Source organism: Pseudonaja textilis, chromosome 7, assembly GCF_049901715.1.
Source record: "Pseudonaja textilis isolate UNSWEBS1 chromosome 7, rPseTex1.2, whole genome shotgun sequence".
In the NCBI taxonomy this organism is placed as follows: domain Eukaryota; kingdom Metazoa; phylum Chordata; class Lepidosauria; order Squamata; family Elapidae; genus Pseudonaja; species Pseudonaja textilis.
In genome coordinates, this window is record NC_141996.1 from 60,458,178 (window position 1) to 60,478,109 (window position 19,932).

The window sequence follows — 19,932 nt, forward strand, 5'->3', positions numbered from 1 at the left end:
TATTGTCCATTGGAGTCTCCTAGTATTGTTGTGGGAAAGTCTTTTGGCTGTGGTAAACACCTGTCAAAACATCCTTGGCTTTCATGGCTGGCATCTTGATGTCTGGAACCTAAGTTCTATCTCCCCTTTCGCTCTCCCCATAGTTTGTTGGCAAACTGAGAAACAATAATAGTTGCAACAGCAAAAAGAGCCTTTTGAAGCTTGACAGGCGGACCCCTTAAAACGTAGGAGATACCTGGAAAACAATAGCTATATTATTAATATTATATTAATATAACTATTAGTACTTTGAATTCCCTCCTGGAGGGGCCCTGACTTCTGAAGGTATTTTGCATGGAATCTGCCTATTAAGCAATCTGCCTAATTATTTTGGGCCTTGATCCATTTTGCCTCAGAAAGTGGGTAACCTTTCCATTGTACCAAGTTGTCAGTGTGTGCTCCCTTCAAAATCCAAGAAAGAAATACCCAGACTCCATGGATCAGAGCAAAGTTATCCTTTTACTGGAAAATGAAGAGGAAGCTACAGATGGAATTCAAACTGAGAATTTGGAGCAGATCACACATACAAAGAAATGGAATTGTTCCCATCCCCGAAGTCCAGAAGTCTCTTCCAATTAAAAGTTCTGAATATGATCATGTGGGCATCTTCAGGTGGTGATGAGGCCTCTGTCCGTTGACCTTGACATATTTTGATAAGACAACGCAGCTGCGCAAAAGGGATAGAGGCTAGCAAGGAAATGGAAAGTTGAAAAGAAGAAATCATACACCCCCTCCTTTTGCTTACCCACAGTAAAGGAATGCAAAACACCTCCAGCTCTCTTCCCCCCCACAATTACCCCTCCCCCCCGTTGCTAATGACAGCCAAAAGAATTAAGCCTAGCAGTAGAGAAGATAAAGTAGGTAGGATATGGGAGAAATAAATGAGATAGATAGCAGTTAGGGTACCCGAAGAGATCTTGAGGCTGACACAAGTATTGCAGTTTCCCTTTGTAGAGCAGGGGTGTCAAACTCACATTGTAATGGCATCATCATGTGATGTATGGTAACTTTTTTCCCTTTTGTTAAATTCTGTCAGTGTTCCAAAGAAACTCCTCATATCCATTCAACACTCAGAGACAAAGTACATCCAAGTAAGAATTTATTAAAGAAATCATGTTGGCATATCTGGGAAAACCCGAATCTGAAACTTGTGGGTTTTCCCTTCCCCAAGTGAAAATCAAAGATCCATCCCTTACACCCATCAGCCCCTCTCCACCCGCTTCTCTGCTCCCTGTCCATTCAGTCCTTATCGTGCATGCATGACATCATGTGCATGCGTGATAAGCTGACTGCATTCTAGCCCCACCCCGCCCCTCCTTATCTTGGCCATGCACCCTCGCTGCCTGCAGTCTGCCTTTGCCCGCCCACCAGCCATCGCAGTCTACCTTCCACCATGATCACCCTAGGTAAGTGAGGCTCTACAAGGCCTGATTGCCTACATGCTACTGCTGCCGCCCTCGCCCTTATTGCCACCACCACCACAGGCCCTGGTTGAGTCCCAACTTCCGGGCTGGTCTAGGCCACCACCACCATGCCGCTGCCATCCTCAGTGCTCATGGCCTAGCTAGCTGCACCCCCAGTCCCTGTCTGGCTTGCTTAGCCGCCAGCACCACCCATGTGGCACTCGCAGCCTAGCAAGGTTCCACTCCACCCCACTTGCCTGGCTTGCTTAGCTGCCAGTGCTGCCCATGCAGCACTCGCGGCCTAGCAAGCTTCCCCCCCAACCGTTCCCAGCCTCCAGCTTACCTCTCAGGGGTGGGAAAGCAACCAGGGAGCACAACGCTATGCCACCTGGGCCCCCATCTCCCCTTTGCCTGCCACCCCCTTCTGCTTTGGCTGAATGCAGGCCGCATTCTGTGAGAATGCAAGTCAAGCCTTGTGAGAGCGGATCTTCCTTGGCAGCCTGCACTCAGCTTAAATGCTCAGCCATGAGGGAGGGGCAGCTGGCAGAGGGGCAATGTGGGCAGATTCGTGCTTCCTAGTTGCCTCCTGCACCCCCCCCAGCAGCTGTGGAGAATCTGAACAGGGGATGAGGTACAGGCTGGTGGGCAGCCAAGTGGTAAGTAAGTTTCCAGGCAGTCAGGATACCAGTGGGGTGAGGGAGGGGAGGAAGTCCCACCCCTGGCCCCTTTATTGGACTTGGAAGCCTTGCCTGCCGGCTTTTCTGGGCAATGCGGGACTGGGTGCGAATGGACGATCACACCCCTCCTTCCTCCCCTCCCTCAAGTGCCCACCCCACTGGTATCCTGACTGCCTGGAAACTTACTTACCACTTGGCTGCCCACCAGCCTGTACCACATCCCCTGTTCAGATTCTCCACAGCTGCTGGGGGGGTGCAGGAGGCAACTAGGAAGCATGAATCTGCCCACATTGCCCCTCTGCCTGGGACTCTAGGAGACTGGCTGGGAAGAACATAAGTTAACAAGTGATGTTGGAAGCGTGTGTGTGTGTGTGTGTGTATTTCTGGTGGGTCTCCTAGCTTTAGAAGGAGAGAGGGAAGGAGGAAGGGAAAGGACAGAGAGAGAAAGAGAGAGAGGGAAAGAGAGAGGGAAGGGGGAGAGAGAGAAAGAGAGGGGGAAAGGGAGGGAAAAGAGAGAGAAAGAGAGAAAGGGAAAGAGATAAAGGGAGGGGGAGAGAGTGAGAAAGAGAGAGAGAGACAGAAAGAAAGAAAAAAAAGAAAGAAAGAAAGAAAGAAAGAAAGAAAGAAAGAAAGAAAGAAAGAAAGAAAGAAAGAAAGAAAGAAAGAAAGGAGGGAGGGAAGAGAAAGTGAATGAGATATATGTATTGATAGATAAATACAAGGAAGGAGGGAGGGAGGGAGAAAAAAAGGAGAGGAAGGAAGGACACAAACCCTGGCTTCAGAAGACTCTTTGAAGCAGCACAGGAATCTAGGGCTGGCCTGGAAGAGATCTTGGAGATCATCTAGTCCAACCCCCTGCTCCAGCAGGAGATCCTTACAGAATGATAGAATAGCAGGGTTAGAAGGGAGGGGAGAGAGAGAGAGAGAGAGAGAGAGAGAGAGAGAATGTACGTGTGCATGGCTGACAAAACTCTAAAAACAGGTCGAATAACTCTGGGGAGGTCAGTCATAAATTAGAACACTTACTAAGCAACCAGCCATTAAGTGAGGACCACTTGTATTTGGTTTGGCAGTCACATGGCCACTTGGTCACGCCCACCCAGTCACATGATCACCAAACCACACCCATCTGGTCACATGACCACCAAACCACATCCATCTGGTCATGTGACCAGCAAGCCACGCTTCGCCTTGTCATGTGACCACCAAGCCATGCCCACAAATTAAGCCACACCCACAGAACTGGTTGTTACAAAATTTGAATCCCATGTCTGGGTCTAAATTACTATTCAAAAGAATTCCCCCCTCCCAAATTCCCAGGCACTAACTGGCAGCCTCGAAGCTTCTAGTAAATCTTTATGGCTAATAAAATATGGCTTCCATAGCTGACAAACTGGGTATGAGCGTGGCCAGCGCATGATGCATCTGGCCCGTGGGCTGTGAGTTTGACAATCTTGGTCTAGAGTAAGATTCATTTGATACCACCACCCCACTATGATTGGGCCTGGGACATCTTTTTCAACTGGCTTTAAGATAGAGCCCTGGATTGGCTGTAACAAACTGCAATGAAATACTGCACTTTTCCCAATATTTTGGGCAATTTTAGTTCCACTTTGACTGGGTTAATCACTTTCACAATGGGGAAGGGTCCCACGTATTTTGGGGTCCAGTTGATGGGCAGCCTCAGTTTTAAATATTTCATAGATAGATATATTTTGTCTCCTATGTGGAACTCTTCTTGGGGAGTTTGTTTTTATCAGCTTGCTTTTTCTGACTCTCTGTTGCTTTAGCTAGGGCCTTTTTTACATTTCCCCACAGGTTTTGAAGAGAATCTACCAATTCTGTTAGAGGGAGGCTCTCTTGGGTGCTCTGGCATGGGCACAAACTCCACCCCTGTGGCTATTTTAAATGGGGTGAGTCCTATGTGCTGTGCACAGTGGTGGCAACCTCAGCAAAAGGCAGGAGTTTTGCCCAGTTTAATTGTTGATAGTTGACATAGCAAAGTAATTACTGCTCCACCATTTGTGCTCAGATGAAATGCAGAACTGAGCCTTTTGGAGGATCCTATTAGCTTTATGAATTCCAGCCAGAACTTAGCTGCAAATTGCACCCCTTTATCTGAGATGATGCGCCTCGGCATTCTGCACAATTGATAGATCTGCTGCAGAAACATCTTGGTTAGTCTTTGAGCCGATGGGGGTCTCAGTCAGGCTATAAAGTGAGCTTACTTGAAGAACAAGTCAACTATAGTCCAAATTACAGTACTTCCCCCACTCTGGGAGCTAACGTCCATTCCTCCCATGGTTGGGATGTCTCAGCCACTTGTTGTAGCAACCAGGGGTCTTTCCTGATCTCTGTTTCATAGAAGTGCATATAAAGCAACTTTTCACATTTCTCTATGTTCTTTTTCATGTCTGGCCACCAGAATTACTGTTTAGTCAAGTGTAAGGTTTTAGGAACCCAAAGTGATCCACTTCTTTAGCATCGTGGCTGCATTGCAAGATTTGCCCCCATAACTTTTCAGGGATGTATGTTTTGTCCCTTTTCAGGCCAAGTCCTCCCTTAGTGTCAAATCTCTCTGATGGGCCCTGAACCGTGTGTCTGCTTGCAGCTCTCTTTTCATCTGTTAAGTTAAAGCCTTGCTGGGGTTTCTTCCTTATTCGCTTTCGAGTGATCACTTATGTGGCCAACTGGTTCATAGGAATAATTGAGTTAACCACTTCTTCTTGAACACTTTTATATTGGGGTATGCGGGATAGCTTGTTGGCTAGGAAGTTCCCCACCCAGGATGTATTTCAACATGAATTGAAACCAAACCAGTATTAAGCCCACTGCACCAGCTTGCAGTGGGGTTCTTAAGGCCTCTAGATTCTTGTGGTCAGTCCATACTTCAAAATAGATTTTACTTTAAGAACTGTCTCCACCTTAGCAGTGCCCATTGCACCACAAAGGCTTCTTTCTCCCACACCGCCCAAAGTCTGTCTGTTTCATTCAGCTTTGGGGTAGGTGCATGGTTATAGTTTCCCCTCTTTGTTCTTTTGGAGGAGAACTGCCCCCATTTCAAATTGCTGACATCCATTTGGATCACAAATGATTCCTTGGGGTTGGGGTGCTTTAGGAGTGGCTCAACCACAGTTTCTTTAGCTTCCCAAAGACTGCTTGACCTTTTATTGTCCAGTTTAGCGGCTGGCTGGGCCAAGGTTTTCCTGCCTCTCCACCCATCTTTAACAGTTCTCTTATTGGTTAGACTATCTTTGCAAAGGAGAGGATGAATTGCCTATAAAAGTTTGTGAAGCCCAGGAAACTTTCCAATTGTTTGCGGGTCTGTGGGGCTTGCCATTCTAGGATGGCTTTTACCTTCTCTGGGTCCATCTCCACCCCTTCACAAGACACTCTATATTCTAAGCATACAGCTTAGGAGCTTCAGGAGCTCCAGTACTTTATGTGCTTCACATGTTCCTCCATTGACTCTAAATAAATGAGAATGTCATTCAAATATACTAGGACCCCTTAGTATAGGTGCTCATGCAGCACTTTGTTGATTAGCTTCATAAACACGGCTGGGGCTCTTGTAGTCCAAAGAACATCACCCTAAACTGATAGCATCCTAATCGGCAATTGAAGGAGGTCTTCCATTCATCGCCTTCTTTGATTCTCACTTGGTAATATAGCTCCCTGAGGTCCAGTTTGGTGAACACTTTCCCTTCAGCTAAATGTCGCAGCGTATCTTTTATGGGGAGCAGGTACATGTTCTATATACACATGCCGTTTATCCCGCTACAATCTATGCATAATCTCAATGATCCATTTTTTCTCCTTAAATAGCACATGGGCTGCTACTCAGGATTTGGGGGCTGAATGAAATCCCTTGCCAGGTTTTTATGGATGTAGTCCCTCAATTCCCCCATTTCCCTCAGGGTCATCACATATCCACTACTTACTTCCCTCCATGTAGACGTAGTACCATTAAAGACTACTTGTTGAGTGCGGTTTGTCAGCCAGTTACAAATCCATCTGATGGTAATGCTATCTATCCCACCTTTTTCTACCTTACCAAGAAGTAGGTTGTGGTCTATTTTGTCAAATGCCTTGCTGAAATCTAAGTATATTATGTCAACACTATTTCTCTGGTCTACTAATTTAATCACTATGTTGAAGAATGAAATAAGATTGATTTGGCATGATCTGCTTTTAACAAACCCATGCTGAATGCTAGTCTTTACTTTACTGATTTCTAGATGTTGGCAGCTTTGTTTTTTTATTATCTTTTCCAGTATCTTCCTGGGTATTGATGTTCGGCTGATTGGTCTCTAGTTTCCTGGGTCTGTTTTTTTTCTTCCTTTTTTGAAGATGGGAACCACTTCAGTTCTTTTCCAGTCCCCTGGAACATCAGCACCCAGACAGTGGTCACCTGTTCAAAAGGGCAAATAGAGAAGACCAAACAGCTGGCAGTGAGAGGGGAAGTTGTGGTGGCTGGAGGACTCTATATCTGGTGAAGAGCAGTGGGTATGGTGCCAAAGGCATCCAAAGCTGAGTTTCCCTGACTTCTTCTTGGAATGGCATTCACCCAGGGCCTGACATGGAGGGAGAAAAATGTATCACAGTGGGAAGAGCTGGCAGAGGAAAGATACATGGCAGCCTGCCACAGCCCATCAGTCGAACAGCTGAGAGAGAGGTTTGATGGGTTGGAATTGCAGGGACTGGAGCCAGAATGGCAAGTGATCCAAGTTTCTGGAGCAGAAGCCAGTCAACCTGTAGTGATCCTCCCACTCCCATTGCCTTAATCCCAGCTAAGAATGAGAGGAGTGGCAACCTTGGAAGCAGGCAGACCCATGCAGGCGGTCATCCCCCAGCCATTCCAGGTTCTAGGGAAAATACTGCTGGACCTCAGCAGGCGGTGCCCCAATACCTTGGCATGGCCAGCCCTCCTCAAGTACAACTGGTGGTAGTAGGTGCGCAGCTTGTGACGGCTCCCCCGGGTGGGGGCCCACCAGGATATTGGCCCATCCCATGTAACCTGATATCCATGCCATCAGGAAATAGACTGGCTGCTGAATACATTCATGAATTCCGAAAGCTAGCAGGAAGACTGAGGCACTGGCTGGAGTGGCTCCTGGTCCACTATTTCTGAGAAGGCCTGAACCGAGAGCTGTACCATACCTACCTACTTTGAGGAATACATGAATGGATCCATGACTGGTATCAGCTGGTAGTAAAAGTGGAGCTGGATCAAATGAAGCAGAGGAGTAGAAGGCAGCTCAAAGATGAGCCAAGAGAAATGGTCACTGGACTGGAGGAACCCCACCATGAAAGTCTCAGCATTTCCTGAAGCCCTGAGGTGTGGGCCCAGCTTATGTTTCCAAGGCAGTCAGGAAGGCCATAGAGCTGCAGTCTGTCCAGCATCAGCAACCATCTCAACCCCAAGGATCATGAGCCCAGCAAAAATGAGGAAGCCGACCAAGTGGGGGAAGAAGTTGCGACTGGCACATCAGATCATAGAGTTCTCCCCCCTCCAGCAGGGAAGGGGAGGGAACTCTGACTGACGACAGTCCCCAGCTGAGCCTTTACAAGGGTGTCAGCAAGGGGAAAGACAACCTGATGCTAAACAGAACTATTACCCCCTGTCAGCCCAAGTAGAGATTGTGGTGCCCCATTTGGGGCAAAGGGGGTCGTAAAAGCACTAATAGACTCGGGGTGCACTGTCAGCCTGCAGACAGTTTGCAAGTTGGGGTTGCAAGTGAGAAAGCTATGAAATTCAAACAGGTCAATGGCTCCATCATTGCCTGCCTCTTACCTAGCAGAGCCTGTGCACCTTAAGTTAGGAACTCACCAAGAAACCATTCAGTTCATGGTTGCCCCTAAGATGGCAGAAGCTGTGATATTGGGTTTAGTCTGGCTGACCAACTAGAAACCCATCATATATTGGGGAAAGGGAGAGAGATGCGTGGCCATAACAGGGAAGGAACCTCCCCCCCAAAGAAACCAGGGTGAGCCCAGCTAGCAGAGAGAAGAAAGAGGAAGACTTGAGCGCACAAAAGCAGCATCTGAATCAGTGCCAAAAACACAAATCATCTCCCAACAATACTGGGACTTAAGGAGGCATTCAATGAAAAGGAATGTGATGTCCTATCCCCCATCACCCCAAGGACTGTTCTATGGAAATCCTGCAAGGTGTAAAACTCCTGAAAGCCAAGATGTATGCCACAAGGTTCCATCTTAGACCCAGTGTTAGCACTGGGCCCTATCTAACAAAATATTAAATATGAGCCAGCAGTGTGCAGCCAAAGAAACCAATGCAATCCTAAGTTACATTAACAGAGGGATGCAATCAATATCAAGTGAGGTACTAATACCACTCCATAAAACCTTAGTAAGACCACACCTAGAATACCACATCCAGTTTTGCTCACCACACTATAAAAAAGATGTTGAGACTAGAAAGTGTAGAGAAGAGCAACCAGGATGATTAGAGACTAAAGACTAAAATATATGAAGAATTGTTAACAGGAATTGGGTAAGGCTTTTAGTACCGCTTGATTGATCTTGATTGTATCCCTCTGTTAATGCAATTTAGGATTGTATTGGCTTTTTTGACTGCCGCCTCACACTGTTGGCTCAAATTTAATTGGTTGTCCACTAAAGACTCCAAGATCCCTCTCACAGTTATTGCTATTAAGCCTGGTTTCACACAGTCTATATATGTACTTTTGGTTTTTCTTGGCTAAGTGTAAGACTTTACTTTTCTCTACATTGAATGTCATTTTGGTACATAGGACCTAGTGTTCCAGTCCATCAAGATCCATCTGGATCTTGAACCTATCATCTAGGGCAGCAGTCACCAACCAGTGGGCTGCGGGCCACTGGTGGTCCCAAGAAAATTTTGGTGGTCCGGAGAGAAATGCTACCCCAAAGCACCCCCCCCAAAGCAATTAATGCAGGCTGCGGGAGAACACAAGGCTTGCGTTGCTTGCATTAGGAACAACACGAGGTAGTGAGGGGAGGGGGGAAAGGGCAGAGGGGGGAACTTGCCTGGCCACCAGGTTGCTTCTCCTGCTTCTTTCTTCTTCTGCTTTTGGCTGCAAACAAGAAAAGCAGCAAAAGTCTTTCTTTCTCTCCCCCAAACTTCACCAGAAACGAGTCTTTGGGACCCTGCAAGGCATCTTGCTCCAAGATGCTGCGCTGGCAAAGACTCATTTCTGGCAGAGTTTGGAGGGATAGAAAGAAGGACTTGTGCTGCTTTCCTTGCATGAAGCCTGAGAATGGAATTCAAAAGCAGGCTAAGAATGTGGCTGCCTTGGAGGAGGTGGGGGGTGTGAGGGAGAAAGAAAATCACTAGCCCTTGAGGTTAGGTTGGATCTCTCTTTTCCCCCCTCCCTCTGAGAACGGAGCTCAAAAGCAGTCTAGGAATGGGGCTGCCTTGGAGGGGGTGGGTGGGTGTTAGAGGTGTGTGTGTGTGTGTGTGTGTGTGTGTGTGTGTGTGTGAGAGAGAGAGAGAGAGAGAGAGAGAACATCACCCTCTGAGGTTGATCACATCTCCATCTCTCTCTCTCTCTCTCTCTCTCTCTCTCTCTCTCCTTTTCCCTCCCACCAATGTCAGCAAGCCACATCAATTAAAATTCACATTAGTGATCCGCTGGATTTAAAATAATGAGTTTGGTGTGGTCCCTGAGGTCCAAAAGGTTGGCAGCCCCTGATCTAGGGTGTTGGCTATTCCTGCCAGTTTAGTACCATCCACAAATTTGGTAAATTCCCTTTCATCGAATCATTTATGAACATATTGAAGAGTACAGGGCTTAGGATGGAATCTTGTGTTACCCCACTGCTTACTTTCCTCCATGTAGACGGAGTACCATTAAGGCATATTTATTGAGTACAGTTTGTCAGCCAGTTATGAATCCATCTGATGGTGATGTTATCTATCCCACTTTTTTCTAGCTTACTAAAAAGTAAGCTAGAGTAAGAAGTAGGTTGTGGTCTACTTTGTCAAATGCCTTGCTGAAGACTATCCACAGTATTTCACTGGTCATCTAATTTGATCACTATATTGAAAAATGAAATAAGATTGGTTTGGCATGATCTCTTTTTAACAAACCCATGTTGACTTCTAGTTATTTACTCAATTCTAGATGTTGGCAGCCTTGTTATTATCTTTTCCAGAATCTTCCCGGGTATTGATGTTCAGCTGATTGGTCTGTAGTTTTCCGCATCTGTTTTTTTCCCCTTTTTTGAAGATGGGAACCACATTGGCTCTTTTCTAGTCCTCTGGTAGTTTCCCAGTGCTCCAGGATTTTTGGAATATGTGGTACAGTGGTTCTGAGATGACATCTGCAATCTAGAGTGTGTCAATTCCAGGGATGATTTCAGGATTTTCTGATTTTGTTTCATAAAACTGATTTGCAATATTCACAGCAACTAATGAAATTCAAAGGCCACCTGTCTAGTTTATTTTAAATCACAAAAGTGAAGCAATTGGCCTGTGAATGCTATACTCCAATGGTTGCCAACCGGTGGGCTGCGGGCCACTGGTCCGCGAGAAAATTTTGGTGGTCCGGAGAGAAATGCTACCCCAAAGCACCCCCCCCAAAGCAATTAATGCAGGCTGCGGGAGAACACAAGGCTTGCGTTGCTTGCATTAGGAACAACACGAGGTAGTGAGGGGAGGGGGGAAAGGGCAGAGGGGGGAACTTGCCTGGCCACCAGGTTGCTTCTCCTGTTTCTTTCTTCTTCTGCTTTTGGCTGCAAACAAGGAAAGCAGCAAAAGTCTTTCTTTCTCTCCCCCAAACTTCACCAGAAACGAGTCTTTGGGACCCTGCAAGGCATCCTGCTTCAAGAGATTGTGCCGGCAAAGACTCATTTCTGGGGGAGTTTGGGGGCATAGAAAGAATTCTGCTGCTTTCCTTGCATGAAGCCTGAGAATGAAGCTCAAAAGCATGCTGGGAATGTGGCTGCCTTGGAGGGGGTGGGGAGATGTGAGGGAAAGAGAGAAAGAGAAAGAAAATCCCCAGCCCTCGAGGTTAGATCGGATTTCTCTTTTTCCCCCTCCTTCTCTCTCTCTCTCTCTCTCTCCTTTTCCCTCCCACCAATGTCAGCAAGCCACATCAGTCAAAATTTACATTAGTGGTCCTCTGGATTTTAAATAATGAGTTTGGTGGTCCTTGAGGTCCAAAAGGTTGGCGACCCCTGCTATACTCTACTGGTAAGGGTTGATAGTGGTGAGAAATTAAATATTTTCAGGAAAGATATAAAAAATATTTATTGAAAGGGCTATGGTGCAACCTTGATTTTGCATATCAAATGAAATTAGAAAATAATCTTATCTTATTTGGAAAGTGTTTTCCCCATTCCTACCTTTTAATTAGCCAATTGACATTTGTATTTTGTTACAGATAGATACACCAATAATTTTTCTTCATCTTGGAATAAAAGTATGAATTTTGCTTTTTCAGCAGGTATTGAAAATAAATTTAGTTATGTCTATATAACAGAGTCAGGAATGACTAGCACATATGTGCAAGGGAAACCTTTACCTAAATAACAGAAGTCAGATAATTTTACTTTCATTGCTAGGGCTATGAATGCTTTGCAAATGATTTAGAAAAAAATGTTTCACATCTCCCTGATACGGAATCAATAGAATTTTACAGCAGCAGCACCTTATTTTCAGGTTTCCCTGGAAGTCTGAAAAAAGTTGTCTCTAGAGATTTTCAGTCATCCAGGTCATGCGTCAGCATTTCAAGTAATACAGCATAGCAAATAGAACTCTGAGGCAGGTAGATTCCTCAAAGAACAGTTTTATTTGAAGATATCATATTGGCACAGACTGGTGAAAACCAATTCTGAGAGTTCCTGCACTTAATTAAAAAGCCATCCTCCCCACTTCCAAACAATGTCACATTGTCCAATCTAGGTGCTAACCAGTTGCCTGGTTTCTTCTCTCCAGCCAGTTGTTGGAATGTCGTTGATTCACAGGAAAAACTATTCTCCTGTGAATAGAGAAACTAGTATTTTGTTTTGGCTACAAAAGTCCAGCTACCTCTATTCCTTCCTCCCTATCCCTCAGTGTGGCAACACTGAAGCCTGAAAAATGGCCTTGGTGAGACCAGCTTCAGGGTTGACATCATGGTTGTCCCAAGGTTTTTTCCAAAAACCAACTGGATTTTCTTGGCCCATTCCCCACAGGTCTAAGACAATTCACCATGGCCAACTTGCCATGGTCAACTCAACTCAGGACAACTCGCTGCAGGACAAGTGTTACACTAATATAAAAGAAATGGTGGAATAGAATAATTAAAGTAAGGATGCAAAGGAAGGTACAGAATGAAATGTTAATAGCAAAAAATTAAATATTTATTTATTTTAAATAACTAAGTAGAATTGTTAAACTGTCCCATGGCGAGTTGGCTGCAGCAAGTTGGCTGTGGCAAGTTGTCCCATTCCATTCCCCACAAGTCAGTTAGAACTGAAGAGGCTTCTTGGATGAGAAGTAAAATGTTTTCAAAGGAAAAAAAACCCAAAGGTCCAGTTTGCTTAGGAGAAAAGCACCTTGGGTCTGAAAAAAGTTGGGACTATTTTAATGAAGAGCAGAGAAGTAGTGTGTTTGAAAGATCTGCCCTATAAAGTAATAGATGGTTGAAAGTGAATGTCAAACATGGAGCAAAATGTCTTTGAAAGTCAAACATGGAGCAAAACTGCTGCCATGTTTTCTTTGAAAAAGTGCTGTATCAAGACATGTATGAGCTTTCTAGTACTTATGTTCTTGAAATAAATAATTAGAAAATAAATGATTTCTAGTTTTTACTCTTACTTTGCAGAGCAAATAAAAGGTTTTTGCATATTACAAAAACTATTGCTACTTTTTACCACCTTTGTAAACTTTGGATTCCTGCACCATCATCACCATGATGGGATTTTGGCAAGGGATGCACTGCACTTCACAAAGACAGATAAGAATTTCAGAAAACAACTGGTTCAACTTATCAGGAGGACTTTAAACTAAAATTGAGGGGGAAGGTGACCAATCTTTCAGATCTCCGGGATCTAATTCCAAGCAAAACCATAGAAAGCAAGTCAAATAAGGAAGTAAGGTGGAATGCAAAGGAAGACAAGCTCAAACACCAAATAGGAGACATAGAAAGCATACCCAGAGTCACACATAAAGATCTCAAGTGCACAAAGTCTGGGGAACAAACAGGGTGAACTTGAACTATTAATACATGATATGATATAGTTGATATGATATAGTTGGAATAATAGAAACTTGATGGGATGTAACTCGTGACTGGAACTTACTGATAGAAGGATACAAACTCTTCAAAAAAAACAGGAGCCCATAAAAGAGGTGGTGAAGTTGCACTCCATACGTAAAGGATGATTATATTGCTAGAGATATGCATGAAACCAAAGATGAAACCAATCAATCAAGTGAGAAATCAAGTGAGAAATCAAATAAGTTCCTAAGCAATTTAGCCGACTCTTTGCTGTCCAAAAAGTAGAGAAGGAAACTATAACAGCCATACTGGACTTAATTCTTACAGAGAAGAAGTTATATTTAATACATTTTTTAATTTTTATTTCTTTAAATACATCTTTGGGTGAACAGTGTGGTTCCAGGTTTTTTACATTTTAAAATCAGATATGACCATAATTACATATTCATCTATTATCTATTATCTAATTTCATATCATTACCAATTACCAATTTTCCATTTTATATTCTCATACATTACTTTATATCAATCTCTATATTCTTAATCACTCTTTTTGCTTAATATATATTCTTGTGTTTGTCATATTTGCAAATTTTATCAAATTACACCATTCCATTAATCATTCATAATTTTATCTTAATTTGTATTATCCAATAGTTACCCCTTTTAGTATTCATTCTGCCACCATTGTATATTAGAACACACATCCTTGTCTAATTTCATTACATGACACAAATCATATTTTCCATCTTATTTTCCTTTAACAAATTATATAATCTAATAACAATATAATCATTTTTATCTATTACCATATACTATGTATATATATGTTCTCAGTCAGATTCCACATGGTATTTCCTTCCCCATACTATCATGTTCATTTTCTTGCATATTCCATAAACAATTCAATATCTTAAATAATAATCCTATAATAAGATCTTGTTTTCATATCTGTGCCAATTAAATTATTAATTCTTATTTTTGTTCTAATTGATATTTTATATATCTTTAATAATAATTCTATAATAAAATATCAATTCCAGGCTCATCAAAATCTATGTTTATATATCCTAACTACTAAAACACACCCCTTCATGAGGAATCACCATTTCTAAATTTTCTTGCATGTTCTATATTTTATTCACAAAGTCCAAGCTTCTGTTTATCATTTCTTTCATAGTTTGAAGTTCCAGCCTTATTTTTTTGCATATTTCGGTCATTTTTGTTTTGCTTATTTTATTTTTGTATCCAATTGTCTGATTGTTCTGCAGTTTTTATTTAAATCAGCATCTTCCTTTAATTTTTAAAGCCAATGTCCTTAAGTCTTTATTTCCCAAGTTTGATCAGTCTATTCCTTTTCAAAGCATCCAAAAAAAATCCCAACAAATCCAGGGATAGTATCTTCATAAATTCCTACACTGTTTTGGTTTCAATATTTCCACTTTCTGGGGTCTTGTTGTAATACAGTTCCTTTTATTTTCTTTTAAGCTCATACTTTAAATAGGTAATATAGTTTAAGGGATCTGCAGAATTTTTCTTTTTAACAGCAGGTTCACTCTTAATCCAGTTTTCATTTTCCACCTTTTTTCCCCGTTTCTTTAAACTTTCATTAGCTTTACTAATTTTCCAACTATTGGCTATTATTTCCTTTTTTCCACAGTCAATTTCAGCATTTTAAATAATGCCTGTTTAGTGCCAAATCCTGTACAATTACCAATTCCAATTTTATATTCTTTTTGTAAAAGTTTTCTCTTTGAATTATTTCCTTTCCATTTAAGTTTAAAAAATTAAGTTCTTTACGTGGAAACATTGTGACTTTCTAAATATTGTGGTTCTCTGAATTTATATGGATTCTAAACAGACTGAGTAAATTGAAGCTGGAAAGCAGCAGTATTTGTTTTAAATCAAGTGGAAGATTTTTTAAAGCTTTCCCCTTTGGTGACTTATAAATTTTTTGATACAATATTGGCGTTTGGTGGGCCTTTGTGGATTAGAAATTTATTAAGAAGAGAACAACCTTTTGAAGAAAACTTTGGATAATTTGGTTTTGTGAATCCTAATAGTAAAGAGTATGAAGTTGCCTGTGGACTGAAAATAAGAAGAGGGGAAAACAAAGGGAATTTTGTGGTGGAATGTTTTGGAGTTTATTCTGTAAATGGCATTGTAGAGTACCATTTGATTTATTATTGATTGTTTCTTCTAAATAGCTTATTACTTAATCAAAATGACAAGTAATACAAATATAAGCAAAATAGGGTGAAAAAAACGCATCTGCACTATCAGCAACATCAGCATCTAGCCCAGCAAGTCAATGTTATTAGCCCAGCAAGCAAGTTATTAGATAACATGTTGCAACAGGAAAAATTGAAGACCTGGTTTTGCCAAAGGGCCTAGGGAACCCAGAGTGGGATGGAATCCATGAAGTGGCTTATTTGACTTTGTTGTTGTTGCTGGGGGATTAATCACTTCTTGTTGTTTTATATATGAGATTTTTATCTTTGTAAGCTGCCCAGTCATTGAGAATGAGTTGTGCAGCCATATAATTTTTTTAAATAAATATATAAATTTTCATCATGCAGATGTCATACTGCTATGATATTGTACTTCCTTTTCCAAAGCAGTCATTTCTTTTAGTATTCTGCAAATTTTTCAGGAAAATCAGACATGGCAAAGATAAATAATAGGATGCTATGTGATAGTATTAATGTTTAATTGCTGATATCCTGTAGCAGAACACAAATTACTTTGAATTATTGTTGCATATGCTAATTTATTTTTCTTTGCTAGATACCCAGAGCCTTACACAGCATACTTTCTACCAGGCAGTGATCCTGAATTCACTGTATCTCCTCAAGCTGGGGAGCTTCTTCCACTTGACACAGCAGGAACCTGCATTACTGTTGGATTCAAGCCTAGTATGTACAGCAAAAAACACAAAGCAACTCTGGTAATAAAGGTGAGCCCTAAGAATGAGATTCTTGATACCACACTTGTAGATTTAAGGGATATCTTTCCTCCCTGATGAATATGAAGACAATATTTCTATAGCTAAATTTTCAAGCAATTGAAAAAGGTTTTATTTCCTAATAAAAATAAAATAAATTAGAAAATTATTGTAATTGTACTCATTTTTCATGCAGTACTTTCAGAATTATAAGTTCCTAAGAAAACAAATAGTTTATGAAATGTAAACATATTTTTTCACTGTATTACAAGAAAACCTTGATTTAATGAGCCACTGTTACTCTTACATATTTGTTAAATTCATTCTTAGTGGCTTATGTAATTTACATGAAGACTTTAATATACAAATACAAATAACATTTGGGTCAAATTAAGTAATTTGTGTACAGATAGTGGTCAAATTATAACCATTTGTTTAACAATCACTTGAAGTTACAACTGTACTGAAAAAATATGACTTACAACTGGTTCTCATATTTACAGCATCCCAGCATTCCTGCAGTCATGTGATCATGATTTTGGTGTGTTGAGGTATTAAGATTTATGAGCTGACCAGCAACAGTAATAGTTGCCAGATGCTGTAAGTCTGGCTGATGCAATTAAGAATTAATCAGCATAGCATTGGTATTTCCCTTTAAGACTAGGGATGGGTTCTATCCCTTTAAGAAGTGTTTATATAATTGCAGCCATTATAGAGGCCATGTTCTCTTTCCTTGTGTCCAGTATTCATTGCAGAGAGTTAAGAATTACAAGAGTTACAATTAACAGTTACAATTAAGAAGAAGAAAGTTTGCTTTCTTGTAAGTTATTTTGCCTACCACTTATGTTGCTGTATATAACTGTGTGCTATGTTTTGCTCCTGGGTTGTCTCATAATGGTAGTCACACTGCAAAGGCTCTGACATGGTTCTTGTCAGCTGTAAATGTTTGCACATTTACAGTGATTTCAGCATCCCATGTGAACCCATGGGATCACTATTTGCATCTTTCCCAGCCGGCTTCCAACAAGCAAAGTCAAAAAGGAAGCATGTTGCAAATCATGGTCATATGATACCTCATTTATGTCAGCACCACTTAATGACAATTTTTGTGGTCATAAGTCAAAGACTACTTGTAATGACATTGCTCATTGCAAATCCTGATGCAGACTAATGTAAATATAAATACCTTGTCCAGACAATTTGAGGTGTGATGGACATTTAAAGAGATATCAATATGGAAATTTGCCCATTTCTTCCAAAATCCTATATTAAATGGTGGTATATTAAAGTGAGTTTTTATTTTAACAATTACTGCAGGTATATATTTATAAGGGTATATCTGAAACCAGAGCTCCCATGCATGGCTGTTTTTTGTTATTTTTTAAATTTGTGTGAGGGTTTTTCTTCTGTATGTCTTAAACATGGAGAATGTTAGCTTAGTTTAAAAAATAATAATAAAGGTGAACCTTCTTTCATCAGCTGTGAAATTTTATTCCCTCGGGATTCCCTCAGTTGTGAAATTTAGTTCTTACTTTTGCCTTAAGAAGAAACCAATATTAGAAGTTATAACAAACAAACACACACAAACTAGAAGACAAACCAGTTATTATATAAACAAATCTTCCTCAAATTAGAAGAACAGAAAGGTGATTCAAGTTTTTTTCCTAACAAGGTTAAAAAAGAGCCACTGATAAAACGATACCAATCTTACCTTATAATTGAAGTGGCATTTTAAAACTACCTAAATTCTGGGAGGAAGAGAGTCCTGAAACTATAATTTTTTAGTAAATCATTTCTTCTAAGTCTGAAGTATAATTAGAACCAGTGGTGGGCTGTAACTGGTTTAACAACTGGTTTTGTGAGCATGCAGTGTTCAAAAACACCAATTTGAACCTAAAAAGCTTACCTTCTAGGGAAGCGGTAAGTAAAACAACTGAGGCACGGTAATCCACTGTGAATGAATCAGCTGAGCTCAGAAAAATGGAAATATAGGACAGGATTGGGCGAAGGTGGGTAGGTGGTGCCAGCTGATCATTGGAACTACTGGTTCACTAGAACCTGTCTGAACCAGCAGCAGCGCACGACTCGTTAGAATTGAGTATGTCTCATTTTAAAGATGCTTATTCATGCTGTTTCCTTTACTCCAGTACAACATAAGCTGTTTTTCAAATATGACTTGTGTAAAATTTTGGTAATGTTGATCATAGAATTAAATTCATCTGGCTGATATTTCTTTATATAGTGTTCTACTGGCTTTTAAAAAGCAAGCTATGAGAATAAGCCAATTTCTCTGTACAGTATGTAAAGTTCACATGAGATACAAAATTTAATAATAATTAATATTATGATCTGGCTCTCTTTCTGAGAGCACAATTGATGACACTGCATTCATTTGTTCTAAACTGTTTGCAAAAAGTATGTTTTTGATTATTATCTGAAGAAGGATCATGTATGCATTTCTAGAATGGAGAAGAAATAAAACTTGCCATGGAATAAAGTATTTGAAAAATAACTATACAACATATAGTTAGAGAAGCATAAGGGATCAAGAACATACCTTTATAAATCATGGGAGGCATACTTAACCGAGCATAAAGTTTTCCGCTCTGTACCACCTTTACAGCATCTGTTCTTCCAAACTTCCTTAGATTGGCTTGCATGTTTTTTTTTCATCCATCTACCTTTATTTCTCACCTTTCAACCCCCCAATTATAGACTTGCTTTTTTTTATTTAAGGAAGCAGTGCTCTGGTTATAAATGCCTGCAGGAAGATAGTGGCCAGTGTCAAAGATGAAAAAATATGATAGTATACATATTTCCAAACAGCAAGCAAGCAAATAGATTATTAGAAATTCAGATTCCTAGAGGCTAAGGATGAAGACCTGGGAAAATTGGTGGCAGAACTGATAGCAGAAACCCTGGAAAGAGATTATGAAAGAGATAGACTAAGTCTACAGGGTCCAGACTAACTACGCCAAAAGACATTGGCTACCTAGAGAAGTGCATGTCAGATTTGCCTGGAAGTACATCAGGGACATAATATATAAAGTAACGAGGGAGGAGACCATAAGAAATTATCACTCTCAAACAAATACCAAGGAGAGTTAGAGAACAACTCAAAGATTATCATTACCTGGCAGCACAATTAAGTAAACGGAACATCCTGTTTAGATGGATTATCCCAGAAGTCATGCTGGTTTCATGGCAGGGAAAAAAAAGATAAAAATAGACAACCTGGACAAAGCCCAAGAATTATATGACCAATTGACAGGAATGGAAGAAAATGATAGCAGTGGAGAAAAGCTAGAGGAAGGAACCCAGGAAGAAGGCCAGTTAGAATTAGAGATAGAAGACCAGGAAGATAAAGTAAAAGAAACACAAGAAACCCAGAAGGAAGAAGGCGTTAGAACTAGAACTCAAAGGAACAAGAAAACTAATAGAAACTAGAAAGAGATAGACTAATAGGAATATGAAGAAAGAACTAAAACTATTATCAATAAATATAAATGGGTTAAATGCTGCAGTGAAGAGAAAACAAATACAGTCAAAACTGGTTAAGCAAAACATAGATATTGTGTGCCTTCAAGAGGTACATATCAAGAACCAAGATAAAAAGTATTTAGAATGTAATAAATTGGGAAAATTCCATACTGCATTGGCAG

At 41.0% G+C, this 19,932-nt stretch overlaps 1 protein-coding gene across 1 annotated transcript in view; it reads left to right on the plus strand.

Moving 5' to 3' along the window:
* The window catches only part of CFAP47 (cilia and flagella associated protein 47), a 410,718-nt gene that overhangs the window by 363,949 nt on the left and 26,837 nt on the right, over positions 1-19,932 (plus strand). Inside the window, exon 40 of the mRNA XM_087937909.1 lies at positions 16,114-16,282. Within this exon, the coding sequence (XP_087794035.1) occupies positions 16,114-16,282 (169 nt within the window). The remainder of the gene's footprint in view (positions 1-16,113; positions 16,283-19,932) is intronic.